At 30.1% G+C, this 22,737-nt stretch overlaps 2 protein-coding genes across 2 annotated transcripts in view; both read right to left on the reverse strand.

Annotated features, from left to right (window-relative positions):
* The window catches only part of LOC139501253 (uncharacterized), a 599,145-nt gene that overhangs the window by 350,180 nt on the left and 226,228 nt on the right, over positions 1–22,737 (reverse strand). The window lies entirely within an intron of this gene.
* The window catches only part of LOC139500299 (uncharacterized), a 221,066-nt gene that overhangs the window by 86,064 nt on the left and 112,265 nt on the right, over positions 1–22,737 (reverse strand). The window contains exons 100-111 of the mRNA XM_071289042.1: positions 22,347–22,532; positions 15,087–15,300; positions 14,158–14,260; positions 13,543–13,696; positions 12,879–13,108; positions 11,726–11,894; positions 10,521–10,749; positions 4,693–4,921; positions 3,243–3,440; positions 2,338–2,644; positions 1,610–2,023; positions 17–143 (exon numbers count right to left, since the gene is read on the reverse strand). Of these exons, the coding sequence (XP_071145143.1) occupies positions 17–143; positions 1,610–2,023; positions 2,338–2,644; positions 3,243–3,440; positions 4,693–4,921; positions 10,521–10,749; positions 11,726–11,894; positions 12,879–13,108; positions 13,543–13,696; positions 14,158–14,260; positions 15,087–15,300; positions 22,347–22,532 (2,560 nt within the window). The remainder of the gene's footprint in view (positions 1–16; positions 144–1,609; positions 2,024–2,337; positions 2,645–3,242; positions 3,441–4,692; positions 4,922–10,520; positions 10,750–11,725; positions 11,895–12,878; positions 13,109–13,542; positions 13,697–14,157; positions 14,261–15,086; positions 15,301–22,346; positions 22,533–22,737) is intronic.

Consider the following 22,737-nt stretch of genomic DNA (forward strand, 5'->3'; position numbering starts at 1 on the left):
AAGTTGAATAACAAACCTGTGATTTTTAACATTAGGATTCATCCCTCTACAATGAATAACCCAATCTGGTCGGTGTTCTTCTGGGATAAGTGACAAACAGGCAACATGCTCAAGGTAGTCTTGGCTGGCATTTTTAATTTCTCCTATACATAAAATAACCTTTCAATTTACATTAATACATCCGATAGCTGAGAAGGATTACAGTATACACCTCTTTAATACTTAAGCAGAGCACAGAAATTTTATAGAAATCTTGTACTATTGATATATTTCTTATCCCTAGAGCAATCTATGAAGTATACAAATCAGCCAAGTTTATGATTAAATGAGGAACCTTAATTTTAATTCATTTTAATTCAAGTAAATGTGTTTCTTTTATACATTTCAGGAATAAAATCAAACTAAATTACAAAACTAAATGTGTCAGAACGAAACAAATGGACAGCTTTCAAAAAATCCCTATGAACATTTTCAGGCTTTGAAATTTGAGAATGACCGTCTGTATAACTGTTATTTTCACAAAGGAGTAGGTCCAGTAAGACCCCTTTTTGGCCCCAAAATATAGCAGTTTTACAAAATTATTAAAATGTAAACTTTTAGTTATTTATTGGATAGTAGAATGGTGCTGCTACATAAATATGGGCTGTTTTTGACAATACAATGCACATATATTGGGTACTAGCACCATTAAGTCATGCTAAATTACTGAAATCTTAACAATTCCAGCATTTTACTTAAATTTTAGACGGTTTCCGTGTAAAACGAAAGTGGCCGCATTCGTGTTCATCCAAAATATTGAAATGGAAGTTGTATTTAATGATAATACATAACATATATAAAGATTGAGGATGAACACGGATGCGGCCACTTTCGTTTTTGACAAAAACCATCTGAAAAGTGACATTTTTTCGCATATTTGGTAGATTTTTCATATTTGAGCTTTAATCGGATCGTTTTTAATGACTAATAAAGTTAAAATCTTTCACATAAATTAATAGAATCATATGAAATAGACACTTAAGTGTTTAAAAAGTGGTCAAAATCTTTCGTCAGATTAAACTGAAATTTGAGGCCAAAATCGGCCCTTACCGGACCTACTCCTTTCCAATAAAGTCCAAAACATTGGCAGATCCAGGGGGGGGGGGGGGGGGGGGGGGGTGGGGGTGAGTTCCGGTGGTTGGAACCCCCCTTTTTTTTGGGACGATCAATGCATTTGAATGGGAGCATATAGTTGGAACCCCCCCTTTACTCTGGGTTAATTGGGAACCCCCCCTCTTTAAAATGGCTGGATCCGCCCCTGCAAAACCACTATTTTGGCAAAATCAGCGGAGCGTAACCAAATGAAAACTAGATCTGTACTAATATAAATCCTCATAGTACTCATATTCTAAAATCAACCTTATGTCTTATGGTGCCTAAAAAAAAGAGTCTTTATTATAACCGTTATTTTTCACAAATTTTCAAAATCTTCTAGTGGCAATTAAGGGCATAAAAGGGAGTACATTTACTTTTGCTAGTATTTCTATGTTCATAAATTAGTTACACTAAGATGTATCTGTGATAAAGATACAATAAATGAGCAACTCAGCAACAAATAAAGAATACATACCTGTAGTAGGTGGAGTCAAATCAACAAGGACACCTTGAGTGTTAATAAATGACAAATATCCCAGGTCATTAATAATACGGAAATTGACATACACTAATTTATGATGTTCTATTTGAATTTGATCAAAATTAAACTGCTTTGTTTTTCCCACACCAAGTCTTTCATAGTGGTAAAAGTATCCTGAATGAGATAGTTTAAAATGATGTCCTTCAATTGCTTCAACAAGTTCACACATTCCATTTCCTGAGTTGTAGTTAAAACTCATACATTTGGTTGGAGGTAAATCAGCACAGGCTCTAGCACAATCTCCAGGTGAATGTTGAAAAGAATCTTCACCAACTTTTGGTCCAACTAACTTTCCTCTACGCTGACTGGTGAACATCTCCATCACTTGTCTATTCAAAGGATCAGACTCTAATTTAAAAGAAAATTACATTTATCAGTAAGAGTGCACATGTTGAAATGTCTTGCTTGCTTTAACTATTATGATTTAATTTTATGTTGGTAGACTTTAAGATCAAAATTTTACTTTATGTATCACAAAACCTAATATTATCAACAATCCATAAATAAAGGGGTCATAATATGATCAAAGCCAGATAAACCCTGTATTCAGTTTTCCAGCATTGCCTGCTTAAAAGTTTGTCACTCTGGTTTTATCCACTAATAAATAAAATTCCCATATAATTGTGTGAATGTGAAGAAATCAAAATAGAACCCACACAAACCTGCTGTAACATGGTTGATGTTGCCTTGGTCTAGTCTGACATCATTCCAAGGAACAACCTGATCACCCCATATGTCCTTCCCATAACCTAATGCCACTTTTGTTTCTACAAGCTCTGAATCTTCATAAACTGTTATTGAAGCTTTAATAACTGATGGATTACTTGTGGTTTTGTAATCTTCATCAAGTCTTCCACCAGGTAGAGTTATATCATATGTTGATAGGTAACATGAAGCTTTGGACTTTTGACCTGAGTCATTCTCGGCAGTTACAGTAAGGTACAATGGCACACCAGTTGCTTTTAAAACCTAATACAAAATAAACCAATATTTCAGTCTGTGGAAACAAGATTTTTCTACTGGTTGAAATTGGGCTTTGAACTAGCTATCAGTAACTGTGAAAATTCTAAATTTGAAGAAGTAGCATAGTCAAACAGACAGATCGATTGGTTTTCTGTCGAACTAGTCTATTCTTAAAGTAGGGTAGTTTACCTAACCTAACAATGACTTCACGGTTCAGCTAAAAAGCAAGCTAACCAAAGATATTACCTTTTGCTACACACTCAATGGAATCTGCTGTAAGGCCATACAGTTGCCTGTTTTAGATTACCTCCTCTTCATTTGAATTTTGGTGGATATTGGCAATCATACCACATCTACTTATTTTCATAGCTATGTTCAAGGCAAACAACTCCTGCAAAAATTTCTTCAACAAGAATGAAACTGTCAAATGATCTGAAATTATACACCCTTGTTTCATACCAGTATTAACTGGGAACCAGTCAGATAAAATACCATTGAACTTAAAACAAGAATGAACATTTCAATACATAACATGACCATGGATGGACAGACTGCCAAACCAAATGAAGGAGTGTACACTTATAACTATTAAAACCCAACTAACCTCTGACAATATTGTAGCTGGACCTGCCAGCTCTTTCTTGTTTAACACATCTGTTCCCCCAGGAATAGTACCTATATCCAGATATAGATTAACACCACTTCTGTCATCACCAGCATGGATAGACACTTCAAATTTGGGCTCAGTGTAATCTTCATATGGAATCTGTCTAACCAGACACTTTGCTGATGATCTCTTTTTCTGAAATTAAATTAAATTTACATAGCAAAAGTTTTTTAAAGAGGCTCTGCTTTCTCCAAATTGAGAGCCTTCTTAGCAAAGCAGCATCTAAAACCAATACTAATGAAATCTTTATATATTAACTCTTTTGGTTAGATACAATTTACCATCAGGTTGCTAATGCCTGTTTTACTGTTATCGCTATGCGTTTATGTCTCTATACCAATTTTTTTTTCATAACACAGCGCTGAGAAAGCTTCTACTCTCTTTTGAATGCATAAAGTTAACAAAATATAAGGTAAAGACCAGGAGATCTTGACATCTGAAATATCTTTCACTATTGTCAGCACAACTGTTTTGTATGTGTCCTAGATTATTATTTCATAAAAAGAGTAACTAATAAAGTTCCAAAGAATAAGATTGAAAGAATAGTTGCCTTAGATTTTAAATTGACTTTTCGGGACTTGATTTATAGCCAAAAGTTCTAATTTTCAAGATATAAAGAAAAATATTAAATTCATTTAAAGAATTGAAAAAAAAATCAAATTTATTTCAAACAGGGGAAGGAGTCACATTTGAAAAGGCCCACTCCTTACGACTCATCACGGCCAAGTCTCTGACTTATAGTAATATAGATATGATGTCATTTTGATCACTGCTACCAAAGAAAAATGGGGGGGTTGTAGGACCTTTATTGGGACTCCTGGGTTGAGTGTTTTTAAGCTCAGGATTTTGGGATTGATCCTTTCGGGATCCGGGATTTTTTTTTTTTAATTTCAGGATGTTGGGATTTAAATTTCATTTTTTTAAGCTGGAGAATTCCAGATCAGAACCCCTTCTTCTCCCTCTTAAAAAAAAAGTGGGACAAAAATACTCCCTCAAATGGGTTAAATATAATCTTTGTTGATACAATAGAAAACAAGAATGTGTCCCCAGTACACAGATGCCCCATCCGCACTATCATTTTCTATGTTCAGTGGACCGTGAACATGGGGTTAAATCTCTAATTTGGAATTAAAATTAGAAAGATCATATCATACAGAACATATATACTAAGTTTCAAGTTGATTAGACTTCAACTTCATCAAAAACTACCTCGACCAAAAACTTTAACCTGAAGCGGGACAGACGGACGAACGGACGAACGAACGAACAGACGGACGGACGGACGAACGGACGCACAGACCAGAAAACATAATGCCCATAAATGGGGCATAAAAAGCTGAAAAAAAACCCCAATATCTAGGTTTCATATAACAAGTATATTAATTACCCTTCCACTGCCAGGTTTGTCAATAAATTCTTCAATCGCTGGTGCCGTTTGATCTTTTTCATCCTTCCTTTTGTCAATGATCTTTGCTCTTATGGTTGGAGTTGAATAAGACCAGAGAGTCGTTTTGTACAAAACTATGGTTTTTGATAATTTCCAAAATTTTATCTCTATAGTGACTAATGCCAGTACTCTTATTTTTAAGGGTGTCAGCTCCAAGTTCATAGTAATTCTAAAAAAAAAAAAAAATTTTTTTTTAAAAAAAACTGCTTCTGACAAATATTCTAATCATTTTTCTTCAAATCATAAACTGTGTATGTTTTGCAGTTGTGTGCAATCAATGGTATTGTATGTTGCATATGTAGTGCATGTTCAGTCATGACTTTAGAAAACAATCAGTGATTGTTATATGTCTATAGTGAAAAACAATGTTCCTTCATCCAAGCATATCTTGGATGTGCAGGATGAAGGTCATTCTTAGAATATGAGCCTGAGGCTCGAAAGTAATGAATTAGCTTTACTTCTCTATGAGGGGTGAAGCTTACATATAATATCTCTGTTTAAAGAAACAAACTATAACCACCTATAGCTGGCCAGTGACCTTGACCCTAGTATATAAGCACCTGTTCCATAATAACTTGTCATAATTTAAAGCAAGTTTGTGTCGACCAAATATAAAACCCAGTGGAAAAGGGTGGGTCTGACTGATAATCCCTAGGGTGGGAATTAATTACTTTCGAGCCTCAGGCTCATATTCTAAGAATGACCTTCATCCTGCACATCCAAGATATGCTTGGATGAAGGAACATTCTTATTCATATTTCGCCTTCGGTCTCAAGTAATGAATTAGCTTGTTTAAAGTGTAGACACAAACTAAAAACAATTTTTATATAAATGCCAACATTTAATAAAGGATAAAAATCACAAGATCATCCAGTAACTACAACTGAAGAAAAGTGTTTTAGTACTGATATTATTTACTTTCCTGTTATAGAACTTGTAAAAAGTTTTACCATATGTCCAGACAAAACTGTTGCCATAATGTCCTTAATAGAACATCCTGAAGCTAAATGCACTTATGAAGAGATTCCTCTAAATGAGTTAACCTTAAAACCTCGGATAAAATTAGAACTCTCTCTAACTATCTAAACTTTACGAAAAGACTTAGATGAATTCTCTCACCTATTTTGTACACAAAACATGATAAATCATTGTCTTAATCAACACAAAGTTTTGGTTTATCAAAACCTTTGATCACCTCATTAGGTAAACTAACTAACAGATCTAGTATTTTTCAAAAACTCATGTATATGAAAAAATAAAGTGCCATGTCTCTGAATGAAAGACATAGAATGTAAATCTACAGCTGATAAAGATAGTTCTTCAAGGCAGATGTAGTCAAGGCAAATAAAGACACAAGTATAAAAGACAGTCTTCAATGTTAAATACTCCAATGAATATTAAGAACTTAAAAAAGATAGCGCTAAATTCATCTCCCAAGTGAAAGAGTATCTAACTCTTCAATTGCAGATTCAGGTTTAAGCAACCTTCCACAAATACATGTAGTAAACAAACAAATTCAGTAAAATCTATTTCTTAAAGGATAAAGTCTGTTTCAACATAGACCAAGAAAAATTCACATTAAACATGCTGAATATGAAAAGCTTGTGTTTTACAAAAATTTTCAATAATCAATAACATCCTTTTTAGAAGGAATTGGTTCTCTAATTGAACACACCAAATAATGAAATTTCTCAAAAAAAATATTGATAATGCTTGATTATAGATGCATGGTCTCCAAGATGAAGTGTAAATATATTTTACAAATGATTCTGAAATCTCCTGGTTATATTAAAGTGATTTCTGAGTATAATACACACGTTTTTACCCTACTGCACAATCAACCCTTCAGGTGTTGGTTCACTTTAATTTTTTACAATATACAGTTAAATTAAGTCTCTTCCTGGCGGAAAGACATTATCTTCAGTATGTAACATTGTTACTAATTTTTATGCTTAACAGTTTAACTGGCAAATAAATTAAAATTGGTCTCAGCAAAGAAAACCAACTCTGAGCCGGCCAACAAGGAATAATCAAAAGAGCCTTCTGAACTTTATCACTAATAATTTTCTTTATAAATATCCCCAACAATGAAAAAGATGGGAAAATATAAGGTCATAATTCTGATCATGAAAATAAAAACATCTCTGAAAGGAGCTTGTTGGTCAAAAGACAACAAAGTAATTATCTACAGATTGAAAATGAAAACGTAATAACAACAAAACAAATATATCTTCTTTCAATTGACATCCTTTTGAATCTGTAAATTTTTTAGACATATGATAAGCATCAAAAATTTTCTAACCAGGAATATAAAGAGCTGTGATAAAAATGTTCTTTCTTGAACACCAAGCCCAAATAATGAAATATTTGTAGTAAGCATGTTAAGTGACAAAGAGGTTACACCTCCTATTGCATAATAAAAGCTACTGAAATTGTATCTTCTGATTGTATAACTCTCTGTGACTAAAACTTTTTCTCCAGAAGAATATTATAGCCAACAATACTATGAAATCTATATGAAATGAGTGCATACTCTTAAAGAAGCTCTGTCTACCAACAGAAACATTTTCTTCAAATTTGGATCCCAAATCCTTATGTCAGAGGAATCTGGTACAACCCAAAAACTTATTTGGATGGGTCTATAAATCAAATTTTTAATTTCTGATTTTAAATTGTTAAAAAATTTCACCTATTGATGATAATAAACACTGTAACAACTATACAGTGTTTCAACATTATTTCTCGCCATGTTTCTGCAATGTAACATTCCCACAGATACTGCATTAAAAGCATTCATCACAAGACCAATAAATGATGTAAATCATCTATAATACTGTTACACAATTCTATTTAAAAAGAATTTCCCAAGGGAGATAATTTTACCATTTCTCATCTGTCAGAAAAAACTTAAATAGCTCAGTATCAATAATGAGACAAAGGAAAACAATGTGCTTCCAAGGAATGAGTACCAACTTCTCAAAATTTTTCTGAAGCACAGCTTATCAAGCATTTGCACCACTTCTTCTGTATTCACAATACAATCATCTAAACTCTGATCCATAATAAAAGAATCATCAATGTATAAACTATAGCATGTATATACTTCAAGTGACATTATTTCATAAATACATAGACAGGTTTTAAAACCTTAGTAAAAACTCTTGATGCAGAAGCCAATCCAAAACAAAAAACATAAATATCATATCAATGTCTTTTCCACATAAATCAGGAAATTGTGATATAATCATAAATGATACTTAAATATGCATCTGTGAGATCTATAGATGATAGCTCTATCTATATATATATATATATATATATATAGATAATTATCCTAAAGAATTACATCTAAACAAAAGATAAATGGTCCTGCTCCAAATGCTGATAAGCCACAAACTAAGTTTGTTTTAATTTTTCAAATAGATACAGGCCTTGAAGACCAATCTTTCTTAGGAACCAAGAACATATAGGAAATAAACTGATTTTCCATTGATCGATCAACCTTTTAAATAGCTCTCTTAGCTATCAATTTTTGGACTTCTGAAATTAATTCATCCTTATGAAAGGTGAAATGTATTTAATTCAAAAATGATAAACCTTGTGGTACATCATTAAAAATAATTTTATAACCATTTCTTAATAAATCTAATATCAATAGATCATTAGTAACATTTTCCAAATCATAATATTTAAGTTATCTACTGTATATATAGCAACTGGTTGAGAAAAGTGACCTCTTCGAGATTCTCTGTTCCCTTTTTGGAAACCTCTCCCTCTCAATGAAGGGAATTGCCTACTACATGTACATGTAGTATAGTCGCCCTGTTGACCAACAGAGCCTCTGCAGTTAAAAAACTGATATTGCCTTTCCCATAACAGCTGGTAGTAAATTAATTGCTAGACCTGGAACCTCTTCCAAGGAATCTATAATTTGCTAAGAATCTTTGTATAAACACTAAGTTTGCTTTTTGCAATCATAACTAGAAATGTGATAAAGCAACTATCACAACAGAATTACAAATAAGTTTTATCATCTAAATATTTCTGAGCATCTCCTATGGGTTTAACCAGAAAACCATGGTAAAACAAACAAATATAATTTTACAATAAAATCCTTGTATTATCAAGATCCAATGGCTCATTCTTACAACAAGAAATAGCCAACTCAACAATAGGGGTGATGATCAACCCCTTAATAAAGTATCTCTGGGTTTCCTGCATCTTTGAAACCACAGAGTGGGCCTGTCTAGGCATTGCCATTTCGATTTTTTAATTATCCTAGACACACTAGGATTGTCACAGTTCTCAGTGTGATAGTATTTCCTCTATGAACTTTATATATTCCTGATTTTATCAAAATCATGATTAAACTGTTCAACAAACAGGATGAGATAATGGACCATTAATCTCACTAAAAGAAGCCTTAAAGGCTTCTGAAAACCTTAATGCAGGATCAAAAGACCTTAATGCAGGATCAAAAGACGTATCAAATTCAACTCCTGCTGGACTATCATCAGCCATGGCACATACTCCAAAAGGAGGTACATACACCGTATCAATTCAGTAGATAAGATCAAAATTTAGAACTAAATCTTCATTAAAGTAAGCCTCTAATGGCAAAAATTCAAATATAGCAGCAGGTTTCTCTACAAACTCTGCTAGAGTTGAAGGCAGTGAAACTGTCTCAAACCTCATAATTCATACAGGTTCTTTAATACATTAATAATAAATAGTAAATGTATCAATATACATGCCTATCTAAATCTCAACAGCACTTTCGTTAGAAACAATCACAAATCAAGTAGATTTTGAAGTTATACAAGTAACACTAGATTTTAAAACTTACTTTTTACAGGTTCTGTTGCTTTGTCAATTATTTCCAATTGCCATGCCATTATGATCTATTATAAAACTACTAGGTTTTATAACTGTTTAAGAAGAGGATTTATTCAAAATACCTCTTGTATTCCTATTAAATTTATCATCTTTAATTTCTAAAACATTCCAGAGGTGATGAAAATCATAACCATCACCCTTGTAAGTGTAAACATCATTCTAAACATCTTGCAAAAACAATACATTTGCATAAACAAATTCAGCCATTGTAATACAAAAATGTGTACCTGTGCAGGTAAAACACGTGTAAATTGTGAAAAGTACTCACGACCTTCAGGTGAATAGAAATACTTTTAAATATCTACCTGTTTAACAGGAGTATGAATTAAGTAACAAATGTGCTATTAGGCAAAAACTTAATGAATATATAAAATTGTCATACATCGTAGACAATAAAATATTTAATTAATTTCCATGAACACTTGTCATACATCGTAGACAAGAAATTTTTTAATTCATTTCCATCAACAATTGTCATACATCGTAGACAATTGAGGAATTATTATTTGTAAATAACAAAATAACATTAGAACTTGTTGTACATCGTAGACAAGTTAATGTAACTTTAATAACTTTCTGCCAAATTTAAGATAAAAATAAACTAACTAAAAAGAACTTATGTGAAGTGTTCACTTCAAACCCTCTAGAAAAATAATGACAAGTTATTATGGAACAGGTGCTTATATACTAGGGTCAAGGTCACTGGCCAGCTATAGGTGGTTATAGTTTGTTTCTTTAAACAGAGATATTATATGTAAGCTTCACCCCTCATAGAGAAGTAAAGCTAATTCATTACTTGAGACCGAAGGCGAAATATGAATAAGAATTTACAGTTTCTGAAGACAGATATTTGTAATGAAGAGAATTATTACCCAACATCCAGTGGAAACTTAGAGAATGTCACTTCTGCTCTGGTGGGAAACTTCATATCCATTATCTGTCCCTCCACTCTCAGTTTGCCAAACAATGGACCAATTCCAAGTCCTACTTCAGCATAAGCTGTTACTCCTGCATATGGCACAACTTCTGCAATTCCTTTCATTTCCAAAATATTGAGCCCTGCTCTAAATTTTATACCAAAATATAGGCCAATACCAACTCCTGCAAAAAACAACAGATGGGAACTACTGCAGTAATTATGAAGGCACAATAGGTTGAACAGTGTTTCGATTTTTAGAGGAAATTGACTTCAAATCAACATTATATCATACACTGTGGATTACCCTATTTTTGTTGTACCAATTTTCATGGATAAAGAAACAAAAGTGCACACACTGAAAAGTCTTGCTTTCATTTCAAACCAATGATATTATGTTGACAGTCCAAAATAAGAAGCATCAATTCTTCTCCCACAATTGGTAAAATATTTCAACAAATTGCTTCAATGAAAGGTTTTTAGTATGAAGTGATATAAAATTTAAAAAGTTTCATGAAAACTGCTCAAAACATTGTTTGAGTTATTGTCCAAAACCTGGAAAACCTCCCTTTTTTAATGAATAAAACCACATAACTTGAAAACTTATATTCAAAATTTATGAAAATGGAAAGGGAGCTCTCTTCAATAGACATAAAAAAAATCACCAAGTTTTGTGCAAATTGATTAAAACCTTTTTTTAGTTCTGTCTGACATGTTGATTCAGACAGACCACAACTGTATACCAATATACCTTCCGTAAATGAGCCAATAGAAATACAAAGTCTCCAAGATTTAGTTTACTTTTTACGCAAAATGGATTAAAATTGGGTACTTAGTACAATTTTGATACTGCTATGTTATACTTTGTATGGTTCCTTTCTATATGACAAATGAAATATACTAAATCTCAATTTTAACTTGCACAAAGTGTAGAACCTCATGATTTCTTGCTTTCTCATTAAATATTTTCAGCTTGCTTTCAGTAACTGATACAATATCTTAATGCAGAATAATTTATTTTGTGTCCTTGTTACCAATTATACAAGTCATAACAAATTCTTGTCCCAAACATTTTTTTTATGAGTAACTGAATAAAGGTAGTATTTCAAAAAAGTTTGGGTCTGTGTCTTAATTACATTATTTAATGATGAAAATACTTACTGTAGGAAAGACTAATAAATCCACCAATAGGAACTATTTTTGGGCCATCTTTAGGATAATTTATTTTCTTAGATACTCTTGGAAGAGGAATTTCTCCCCACATAACAAGATCCTCTGATTTGAAAACATCTGATCCTCCTCCAAGTATTTTCGCCAAAAATTCTGATGTCTGAAATAAAAAATTAACAATATTAACATGTACGAACAACAGGAATGTGTCCATAGTAAACTGATGTCCCACTTGACTATCATTTTCTATGTTCAGTAGACAGTGAAAATCAGGTCAAAACTATGATTTGGCATTAAAATTAGACAGATCACTACATAAGAAACAAATTAATTGAACTTAAACTTAATCAAAAACTACCTCGCCCAAAATCATTAATCTGAAGTGGGACAGACGGACGAACAAACGCACAGAAAAAATATAATGCCCCTCTACTATTGTAGTAATAAATTCTTCAATCTTTATATATTCACAAAATACAACACACTTATAACATACTTTTTTTACAGATGCATTGTCTAAAATTCAGTATCAAATCAGTTCAAAAATCACTAGTGAAAAAATAAGAAACAACATAAAAGCATCTGATGGTACAATGTAATATGTCTTATGATATATCTCCAAATTAATAAATTTCAAAGATGAAGCTGTGAATTAAACCAGGTTTTATGAAGAAAAGAAGATTAAACAACTGATCATCATTAATTCCATCTCTGGAATATAACTGACATAATTATGGAAAATAACATGAGAATATACAAATATAATTTAACAAGAATCTGTCCATAGTACACGGATACCCCATCCACACTACCATTTTCTATGTTTAGTGGACCGTGAAAATGGGATAAAATCTCTCATTTGGCATTAAAATTCATATCATAAGGAACATGTGTACTAACTTTCAAGTTGACTGGACTTCAGCTTCATCAAAAACTCTTGACCAAAAACTTCAACTTGAAGCGGGACAGACAGACGAACAGACGGACAAACAGACCAGAAACCATATTGCCAATAAATGGGGCAGAGTAAAAATTAATGCTTCAGACTGCTGATACAGTTTTGGAAAAAAAGAAGAATCCAGAGTACTGATAAGTTTAACCATCTTGCATAACATTTCATCAAATTAATAACTAAAAAACTTACTAGTGCTCTGAACAAATCTCTAAGCTGATCCATAAGCTTTATAATTTCCACTGGATCTACATTCTTTACATCTAGCAGATTTTCTATATCTCCAATCGTCATATTAGCCAGCTTCTGTCCAAGCAATTTGACTCCTTCATTTGTCAAACCATGACCAACTACATATGCCTGTTTAGTTCTTCCTGGTATATCTGATGTAGTACTATCCAACATATTTGTCATCATTTCACCTACAGGAAGTTTATAATATATATTCATTAAGTGAAATTGGGGTAAAAACTCTAATTTGGCATTAAAATTAGGAAGATCATATTATAAGGAACATGTGTACTAAGTTGATTGGACTTCAACTTCATCAAAAACTATCTTGACCAAAAACTGTAAACTGAAGCGGGACGAACAGATGAACACACAAACGGGTGCACAGACCAGAAAACATAATGCCCCTTTTGTAGGTGGGGCATAAAAAATCTAATTGTAAAAACATAGCCATAGCAGCAACAATATTCATACCATTTCACTTAAAGTTTGCAATCTATGTACAATACAACTGTTTTGTCTAAGTGAACATAAAGATTTGGCATTCCAATATTCAAGGTTATCTTCAAAAAAAGAGGGACAAATAATAAATCTATATTTATAGCTGATATGTTTTGAAATTTACCTCCAGTTACAGTTACAGTTGTATCTATGTCAGTAGCAATAGCTATTGTAGCAGGATTGTTCCATCCAAGAGCCTTCATTGCAGACTTCACACTTGTCTTTGTGTCTGTCCCTGGTAGAACTGCTCCAATGAGATTCTGTTGTATTTGACCCAGCTGAAAGAAATGAATGAAAGAGCTTATATTCTGGTAACAATCACTGTGTATAATAACTATTTGTCTATTCTGAATAGTAATTACAACTAAAATTTATGAGGTAAGTTGGGTGGCAGCTAACATGCATCTTTATTCATGCCACATTCTGTATGTGCTTGTCTCAGGTAAGGAGCCTGTTATTCAGTGGTTGTTGATTTTTTGATCATATTTGTTATTTGCTAGTGTTTTTTAAAATAAATCAGGCCACTAGTTTCCTCGTTTGAATTGTTTTACATTTGTCATTTCAGGGTCTTTTATAGCTGACTATGCACAATGGGTTTTGCAGTGACCTACAATTATTAACTTCTATGTCATTTGGTGTCAGGGGGAGAGTTGTTTCATTCATAAGCAATTATACCACATCTTCATTTTTATATCAGACAGGCAGGGTTTTCAAACAGTGTAATTTATCATAGTCATACCTCGAAGTTCTTTACTTCTTCAAGATATTTCTCTATGCCTTCTGATGAAACTTGTTGTTCTATCAACATTCTGATACTGTCTTTAAAATTGGTTACAGATGGTCTAAAAACAAATACAGAAGTATAAAATAATTTATTTGCAGTCGATAGCAGTGAGTGTGTAGGTAAAGGTAATATCTTTGGTTAACTTTGCTTGCTAGCTAAACTGTGAAGTCATTATTAAATTAAGTATACTACCCTAAGCTAAGAGTAGACTAGTCCGACAGATAACCAATCTATCTCTGTCTGTAGGACTAGACTACTTCGAAAGGAGGGTAGTATACCGTACATAATAACGACTTCATGGTTCAGCAAGCAAGCTAACAAAAGATATTACCTTTACCTACACACTCAATGCAATAGGCTGTAAGATAGAGGAGAATGAAATCAGACCTCTATATAAATCAAATCATATAATTTATTGATGAACAAAACATACAATCTAATTCGATTCAAAAACCGTAAATTCAGGAATTATTGCTTGCTATTATTATTGTAATTTTGTTATTTGAGACTAAAAAATATTGAGATAAAACCTGTTTATTTCATACAAAATTTTTAAATGAGAGTTTAAATTATTGAAATTATAATCCTGTCGCATTTTTTTGCATAATAAAAACATTGCAATAATTTCTTAATTTACATGTGAACATATTTCGGAAACTTTGATTTAAATTATAAGAAAAATGTCCCCTAAATACTGAAATTCAATTCAAAAAAGATTGTACGCGTTATGACCTGAAGTTTCATTCTTTAATGCAGGTCATGACCTGCATTTCCATTGTTATAGGTTGACAGGTATGAGTTATCCAATCAAAGTTAATCAAAGTTTGCAGTAGCAAAGTCTACAAATTGGTAACATTAAACTGTATTTCAATTTTAGCACATACTCTGTGATAGATCTTCGTCTTCTCTTTTTCCTTCTTGTTGTTGATGAACATTTCACATTTGCTGCTTTCAATAATGATGTTGTTTTACAAAATTCTCCGGCAAGATAGCAAACTTGTATGTCAATAGTAACTACATATGTATTTGGATTGAGTGCTGTAGCTAAGGTATAGTTATACTGGAAAGCATCACCTATGTTCTCTGTCACCACTTTACCTAATTACAATAAAATAATAAATATTTGTTTTCTGTCATGTCTTAAACATATTGGTAGTAACCTCATCTTAAGCTTGTTTTCATACCATATTGTTATTGAAATGTTGTTCAGCAATGTTTAAGTTTTAAAATTTAAAAAATTTAAAAAATTAATTTCTCCTCATGGTGCCAGATTACTCTTTCATTTCAAAATTATCTACCCACACAATCACCGCCTTGAAAATTGAAACCATATTGTGAGATATAAACTACAGAGGTTTTTCCCCATTTCTTCAGTCTTATGGCAGAATACACCAATTTTTCAGTAATATCATCGTCAGTGCAAACTTTCTAGGGGTGTCTGGGGCATGCCCCCCTCCCCCTCATAAATATTTTTAATAATTAAATGCAAAATACTGCAGTCTTCAAGCTTTTAGAGTCATGTTTTGACAATACCAAATATATAAACTTAAAGGATTTTCTTCTAAATTTTAACTTTAACATCTGTAAATTCAGAAAATTTGTTTAAAATCTGTAGTTGTATACACCTCAAAACTATTTTTTCACACTTTCTTAATACAGTACTTGCAACCTTAGGCGTTACTATTTCAGCGATCAATCAGCGGTCATCGATCAGTCACCGATCAGTCAAGTTCGCGTCAAACTCACGTCAGCAATCCGTCAGACTTATAGTAAAAGTAATTGACTGATCGGACTGATCGGACGGATAGTACCGATCGACCTTGATGACGGATTGAACTTTAATACGTCACATGATGAACTAATGTAAATTACGGAATCTTAGTTTCGTTTAATTCTTATTAAAATGGCGACTCGTGAAAATCGAACGTTCAATGATACATTTTGTTTATTAATTATTTAGCAAAGTTTTATGAATTGAAATGAAAAGAAATGTACAGATAAAACCTAAATTAAAATATCATCATTAAATAATGGTCTTTTTCGTTTTATTTAGGTTATATATTTTCAAACCCGGCGAGGGTCTACATCGCGAAATTAATTTTACTATTTTCCAAACATACTCGGGAAAAACAAAATGAAAGGATCAGTTATTGAAAATATTTTAAATTTTTGTATCCCTATCCACATAAAATTCTTTAAAAAAATAATCATAATCATGGACTTTCTATATTCTCGTCACAATCGAATCCTTTAAAATAACTACTCCTAAACAATAAAAAGTACAAAAATCCAATGGTGGTAAACATAAATACATTCCTGAAAAAGAAAGAAATAATTTTAACCAGATTTATTCTTGAATAATTCACATTTTCTACAAAAAACATATGAAAATCATTTATAACAACTGATTGCAATTGAAATTACAATATTTTCCAATACGAGAAGAAATATTTGCATTTTGGCAACGCGTACAAACAAATAATATCTTTTTCCTTAAAGTAAACATAATTTATGAAGAACAACCAATCCGGATGAACAAAAAGTAATGAAATCATATTGCGCTTAATAATTTATATCATAATAAAGCAATAACTGCATTCTTATTCCACAAAAATAAAAGTTTAAGCATTTTAAGTCTCATTATATCTCAAATCTAATTAGAAGACTTGTCTCAAGATGGTAAAATAACTGATTTCAAATAAAATAGTATCATTTTCAATAAAAAGAAGAATAGTTTTGGTTATTTTAAAAGATGCGAATAAAATTTTAGAATGATTTCTCTGACATTCTTTTAATTTTATAAAAAAAAAACTATTCTAAACTATAAAAAGTACAAAAATTTAATGGCGGTCAATAATTTTCAGTAAAATGAAGAATTATTTGCATTTTAGGCAACGCGTACAAAAATTTAGTATCTTTTTCCTTAAAGTAAGCATATTTTATGAAGAACAGCCAATCTTGATGTATAAAAAGTACTGAAATCAAATGACGGTTAATAATTTGTATCAAAATAAATCAATAACTGCATTCTTATTCCACAAAAATAAAAGTTTAAGTATTTTGATTCTCATTATATCTCAATTCTGATTAGAAGACTTGTCTCAAAATGGTAAAAATAACTGATTTCAAATAAAATAGTATCAGTTTTGATAAAAAGAAGAATAGTTTTGGTTATTTTAAACAATGCGAACAAAATTTTAGTATGATTTTTCTGATATTCTTTTAATTTTATGAAAAAAAACTATTCTAAACTATAAAAAGTACAAAAATTTAATGGCGGTCAATAACTTTCAGTAAAATGAAGAAATATTTGCATTTTAGGCAACGCGTACAAAAATTTAGTATCTTTTTCCTTAAAGGAAGCATATTTTATGAAGAACAGCTAATCTTGATGTACAAAAAGTACTCAAATCATATGACGGTTAATAATTTGTATCAAAATAAATCAATAACTGCATTCTTATTCCACAAAAATAAAAGTTTAAGTATTTTAATTCTCATTATATCTCAATTCTGATTAGAAGACTTGTCTCAAGATGGTAAAAATAACTGATTTCAAATAAAATAGTATAATTGTTGATAAAAAGGATAATAATTTTGGTTATTTTATACAATGCAAACAAAATTTTAGTATGATTTTTCTGATATTCTTTTAATTTTATGAAAAAAAAACTATTCTTAACTATAAAAAGTACAAAAATTTAATGGCGGTCAATAATTTTCAGTAAAATGAAGAAATATTTGCATTTCAGGCAACGCATACAAAAATTTAGTATCTTTTTCCTTAAAGTAAGCATATTTTATGAAGAACAGCCAATCTTGATGTACAAAAAGTACTCAAATCATATGACAGTTAATAATTTGTATCAAAATAAATCAATAACTGCATTCTTATTCCACAAAAATAAAAGTTTAAGTATTTTGATTCTCATTATATCTCAATTCTGATTAAAAGACTTGTCTCAAGATGGTAAAAATAACTGATTTCAAATAAAATAGTATAATTTTTGATAAAAAGAATAATAATTTTGGTTATTTTATACAATGCAAACAAAATTTTAGTATGATTTTTCTGATATTCTTTTAATTTTATGAAAAAAAAACTATTCTAAACTATAAAAAGTACAAAATTTAATGTAGGTCAATAATTTTCAGTAAAATGAAGAATTATTTGCATTTTAGGCAACGCGTACAAAAATTTAGTATCTTTTTCCTTAAAGTAAGCATATTTTATGAAGAACAGCCAATCTTGATGTATAAAAAGTACTGAAATCAAATGACGGTTAATAATTTGTATCAAAATAAATCAATAACTGCATTCTTATTCCACAAAAATAAAAGTTTAAGTATTTTGATTCTCATTATATCTCAATTCTGATTAGAAGACTTGTCTCAAAATGGTAAAAATAACTGATTTCAAATAAAATAGTATCAGTTTTGATAAAAAGAAGAATAGTTTTGGTTATTTTAAACAATGCGAACAAAATTTTAGTATGATTTTTCTGATATTCTTTTAATTTTATGAAAAAAAACTATTCTAAACTATAAAAAGTACAAAAATTTAATGGCAGTCAATAATTTTCAGTAAAATGAAGAAATATTTGCATTTTAGGCAACGCGTACAAAAATTTAGTATCTTTTTCCTTAAAGTAAGCATATTTTATGAAGAACAGCCAATCTTGATGTACAAAAAGTACTCAAATCATATGACGGTTAATAATTTGTATCAAAATAAATCAATAACTGCATTCTTATTCCACAAAAATAAAAGTTTAAGTATTTTAATTCTCATTATATCTCAATTCTGATTAGAAGACTTGTCTCAAGATGGTAAAAATAACTGATTTCAAATAAAATAGTATAATTGTTGATAAAAAGGATAATAATTTTGGTTATTTTATACAATGCGAACAAAATTTTAGTATGATTTTTCTGATATTCTTTTAATTTTATGAAAAAAAAAACTATTCTTAACTATAAAAAGTACAAAAATTTAATGGCGGTCAATAATTTTCAGTAAAATGAAGAAATATTTGCATTTTAGGCAACTCATACAAAAATTTAGTATCTTTTTCCTTAAAGTAAGCATATTTTATGAAGAACAGCCAATCTTGATGTACAAAAAGTACTCAAATCATATGACAGTTAATAATTTGTATCAAAATAAATCAATAACTGCATTCTTATTCCACAAAAATAAAAGTTTAAGTATTTTGATTCTCATTATATCTCAATTCTGATGAGAAGACTTGTCTCAAAATGGTAAAAATAACTGATTTCAAATAAAATAGTATCAGTTTTGATAAAAAGAAGAATAGTTTTGGTTATTTTAAACAATGCGAACAAAATTTTAGTATGATTTTTCTGATATTCTTTTAATTTTATGAAAAAAAACTATTCTAAACTATAAAAAGTACAAAAATTTAAAGGCAGTCAATAATTTTCAGTAAAATGAAGAAATATTTGCATTTTAGGCAACGCGTACAAAAATTTAGTATCTTTTTCCTTAAAGTAAGCATATTTTATGAAGAACAGCCAATCTTGATGTACAAAAAGTACTCAAATCATATGACGGTTAATAATTTGTATCAAAATAAATCAATAACTGCATTCTTATTCCACAAAAATAAAAGTTTAAGTATTTTAATTCTCATTATATCTCAATTCTGATTAGAAGACTTGTCTCAAGATGTTAAAAATAACTGATTTCAAATAAAATAGTATAATTGTTGATAAAAAGGATAATAATTTTGGTTATTTTATACAATGCGAACAAAATTTTAGTATGATTTTTCTGATATTCTTTTAATTTTATAAAAAAAAAAATATTCTTAACTATAAAAAGTACAAAAATTTAATGGCGGTCAATAATTTTCAGTAAAATGAAGAAATATTTGCATTTTAGGCAACTCATACAAAAATTTAGTATCTTTTTCCTTAAAGTAAGCATATTTTATGAAGAACAGCCAATCTTGATGTACAAAAAGTACTCAAATCATATGACAGTTAATAATTTGTATCAAAATAAATCAATAACTGCATTCTTATTCCACAAAAATAAAAGTTTAAGTATTTTGATTCTCATTATATCTCAATTGTGATTAAAAGACTTGTCTCAAGATGGTAAAAATAACTGATTTCAAATAAAATAGTATCATTTTTGATAAAAAGAATAATAATTTTGGTTATTTTATACAATGCGAACAAAATTTTAGTATGATTTTTCTGATATTCTTTTAATTTTATGAAAAAAAACCTATTCTTAACTATAAAAAGTACAAAAATTTAATGGCGGTCAATAATTTTCAGTAAAATGAAGAAATATTTGCATTTTAGGCAACGCGTACAAAAATTTAGTATCTTTTTCCTTACAGTAAGCATATTTTATGAAGAACAGCCAATCCTCATGTACAAAAAGTACTCAAATCATATGACGTTTAATAATTTGTATCAAAATAAATCAATAACTGCATTCTTATTCCACAAAAATAAAAGATTAAGTATTTTAATTCTCATTATATCTCAATTCTGATTAGAAAAATTGTCTCAAGATGGTAAAAACAACTGATTTCAAATAAAATAGTATCATTTTTGATAAAAAGAATAATAATTTTGGTTATTTTATACAATGCAAACAAAATTTTAGTATGATTTTTCTGATATTCTTTTAATTTTATGAAAAAAAAACTATTCTAAACTATAAAAAGTACAAAAATTTAATGGCGGTCAATAATTTTCAGTAAAATGAAGAAATATTTGCACTTTAGGCAACGCGTACAAAAATTTAGTGTCTTTTTCCTTAAAGTAAACATATTTTATGAAGAACAGCCAATCTTGATGTACAAAAAGTACTCAAATCATATGACGGTTAATAATTTGTATCAAAATAAATCAATAACTGCATTCTTATTCCACAAAAATAAAAGTTTAAGTATTTTAAATCTCATTATATCTCAATTCTGATTAGAAGACTTGTCTCAAGATGTTAAAAATAACTGATTTCAAATAAAATAGTATCATTTTTGATAAAAAGAATAATGATTTTGGTTATTTTATACAATGCGAACAAAATTTTAGTATGATTTTTCTGATATTCTTTTAATCTTATGAAAAAAAAAACTATTCTAAACTATAAAAAGTACAAAAATTTAATGGCGGTCAATAATTTTCAGTAAAATGAAGAAATATTTGCATTTTAGGCAACGCGTACAAAAATTTAGTATCTTTTTCCTTAAAGTAAGCATATTTTATGAAGAACAGCCAATCTTGATGTACCAAAAGTACTCAAATCATATGACGGTTAATAATTTGTATCAAAATAAATCAATAACTGCATTCTTATTCCACAAAAATAAAAGTTTAAGTATTTTAATTCTCATTATATCTCAATTCTGATTAGAAGACTTGTCTCAAGATGGTAAAAATAACTGATTTCAAATAAAATAGTATCATTTTTGATAAAAAGAAGAACAATTTTGGTAATTCTAAACAATGCGAAAAAAGATTTAATATCATTTCTTTGACATTCTTTTAATTTCACGAAAAAACAACCTATTCGAAACTATAAAAAGTTCAAAAATCCAATGGCGGTCAATAATAATCATTTTCGTAGGAATAAGTTTATGTTAACAGAGTCATATAATACAATTATGTATTATATGTCTCTGATGTTAACAATATTTAATACAAAACTATTAATCAACACAAACAATTTAACGCTCTAAGCATATTATTGTGTTATACTATTTTCACTTTTTTATTGCAATTAATTTTATTACAAATTAACGCGTAAATTAAGGTGTCTTCGTAGAGGTCCGCGTTCATCGTTTGTAAACACTGTCGAGTTCGGTTTACATAAGAATTTTAAATATATACGTATCCGTCCGATCCGTGCATAAATTTAATTTACTGATCGATCGGTGACTGTTGTCAGGGTAACTCTCACATAGGTTATTTGACTTATCTGACGGATCCTATGGGTCACCGATCACCGATCACTCATCGATCAGTCAAACATCCGTCACCGATCATTCACCGATCAGTCAAGTTCACGTCAAACAGTAACGCCTAAGGTTGCAAGTACTGTATACATGAGTCCACAACATAACATATTTTTTTTCTATTCTGATCAATGTTTCATTTACCTTTTTCCAGAGTTTTCTGCCACAGTTTTCTTTCAATACTATATTCTAATAAGGTGCAGGAAATGAAGTGGAATGTCACATTGATATTTCTTTCTCCATTTATAAAAGTAAGTGGCAGACAGCATGTTATACCCTGACAGTCAGGAGTAGCAGAACAACTGGTAGATGCTAAACTAAAGCTACAACCTACAACATCAGAGAATATCCATTAAACCATAATTCGTGAAAATTCATGAAGGATTAAAACACAAGATTCTGGACATTGTGAGGTAGATAAGTATTATTCCCTTTCATACATTAACTGTTAAACTTATAATGAAAAACAAGCCAATCTTGCCATAAACTTTTCATAGTCCAAAACAACACCAACTTCCCAGTCAGTAAATTAAAC

This window comes from Mytilus edulis, chromosome 13 (assembly GCF_963676685.1).
Source record: "Mytilus edulis chromosome 13, xbMytEdul2.2, whole genome shotgun sequence".
Classification (NCBI taxonomy): domain Eukaryota; kingdom Metazoa; phylum Mollusca; class Bivalvia; order Mytilida; family Mytilidae; genus Mytilus; species Mytilus edulis.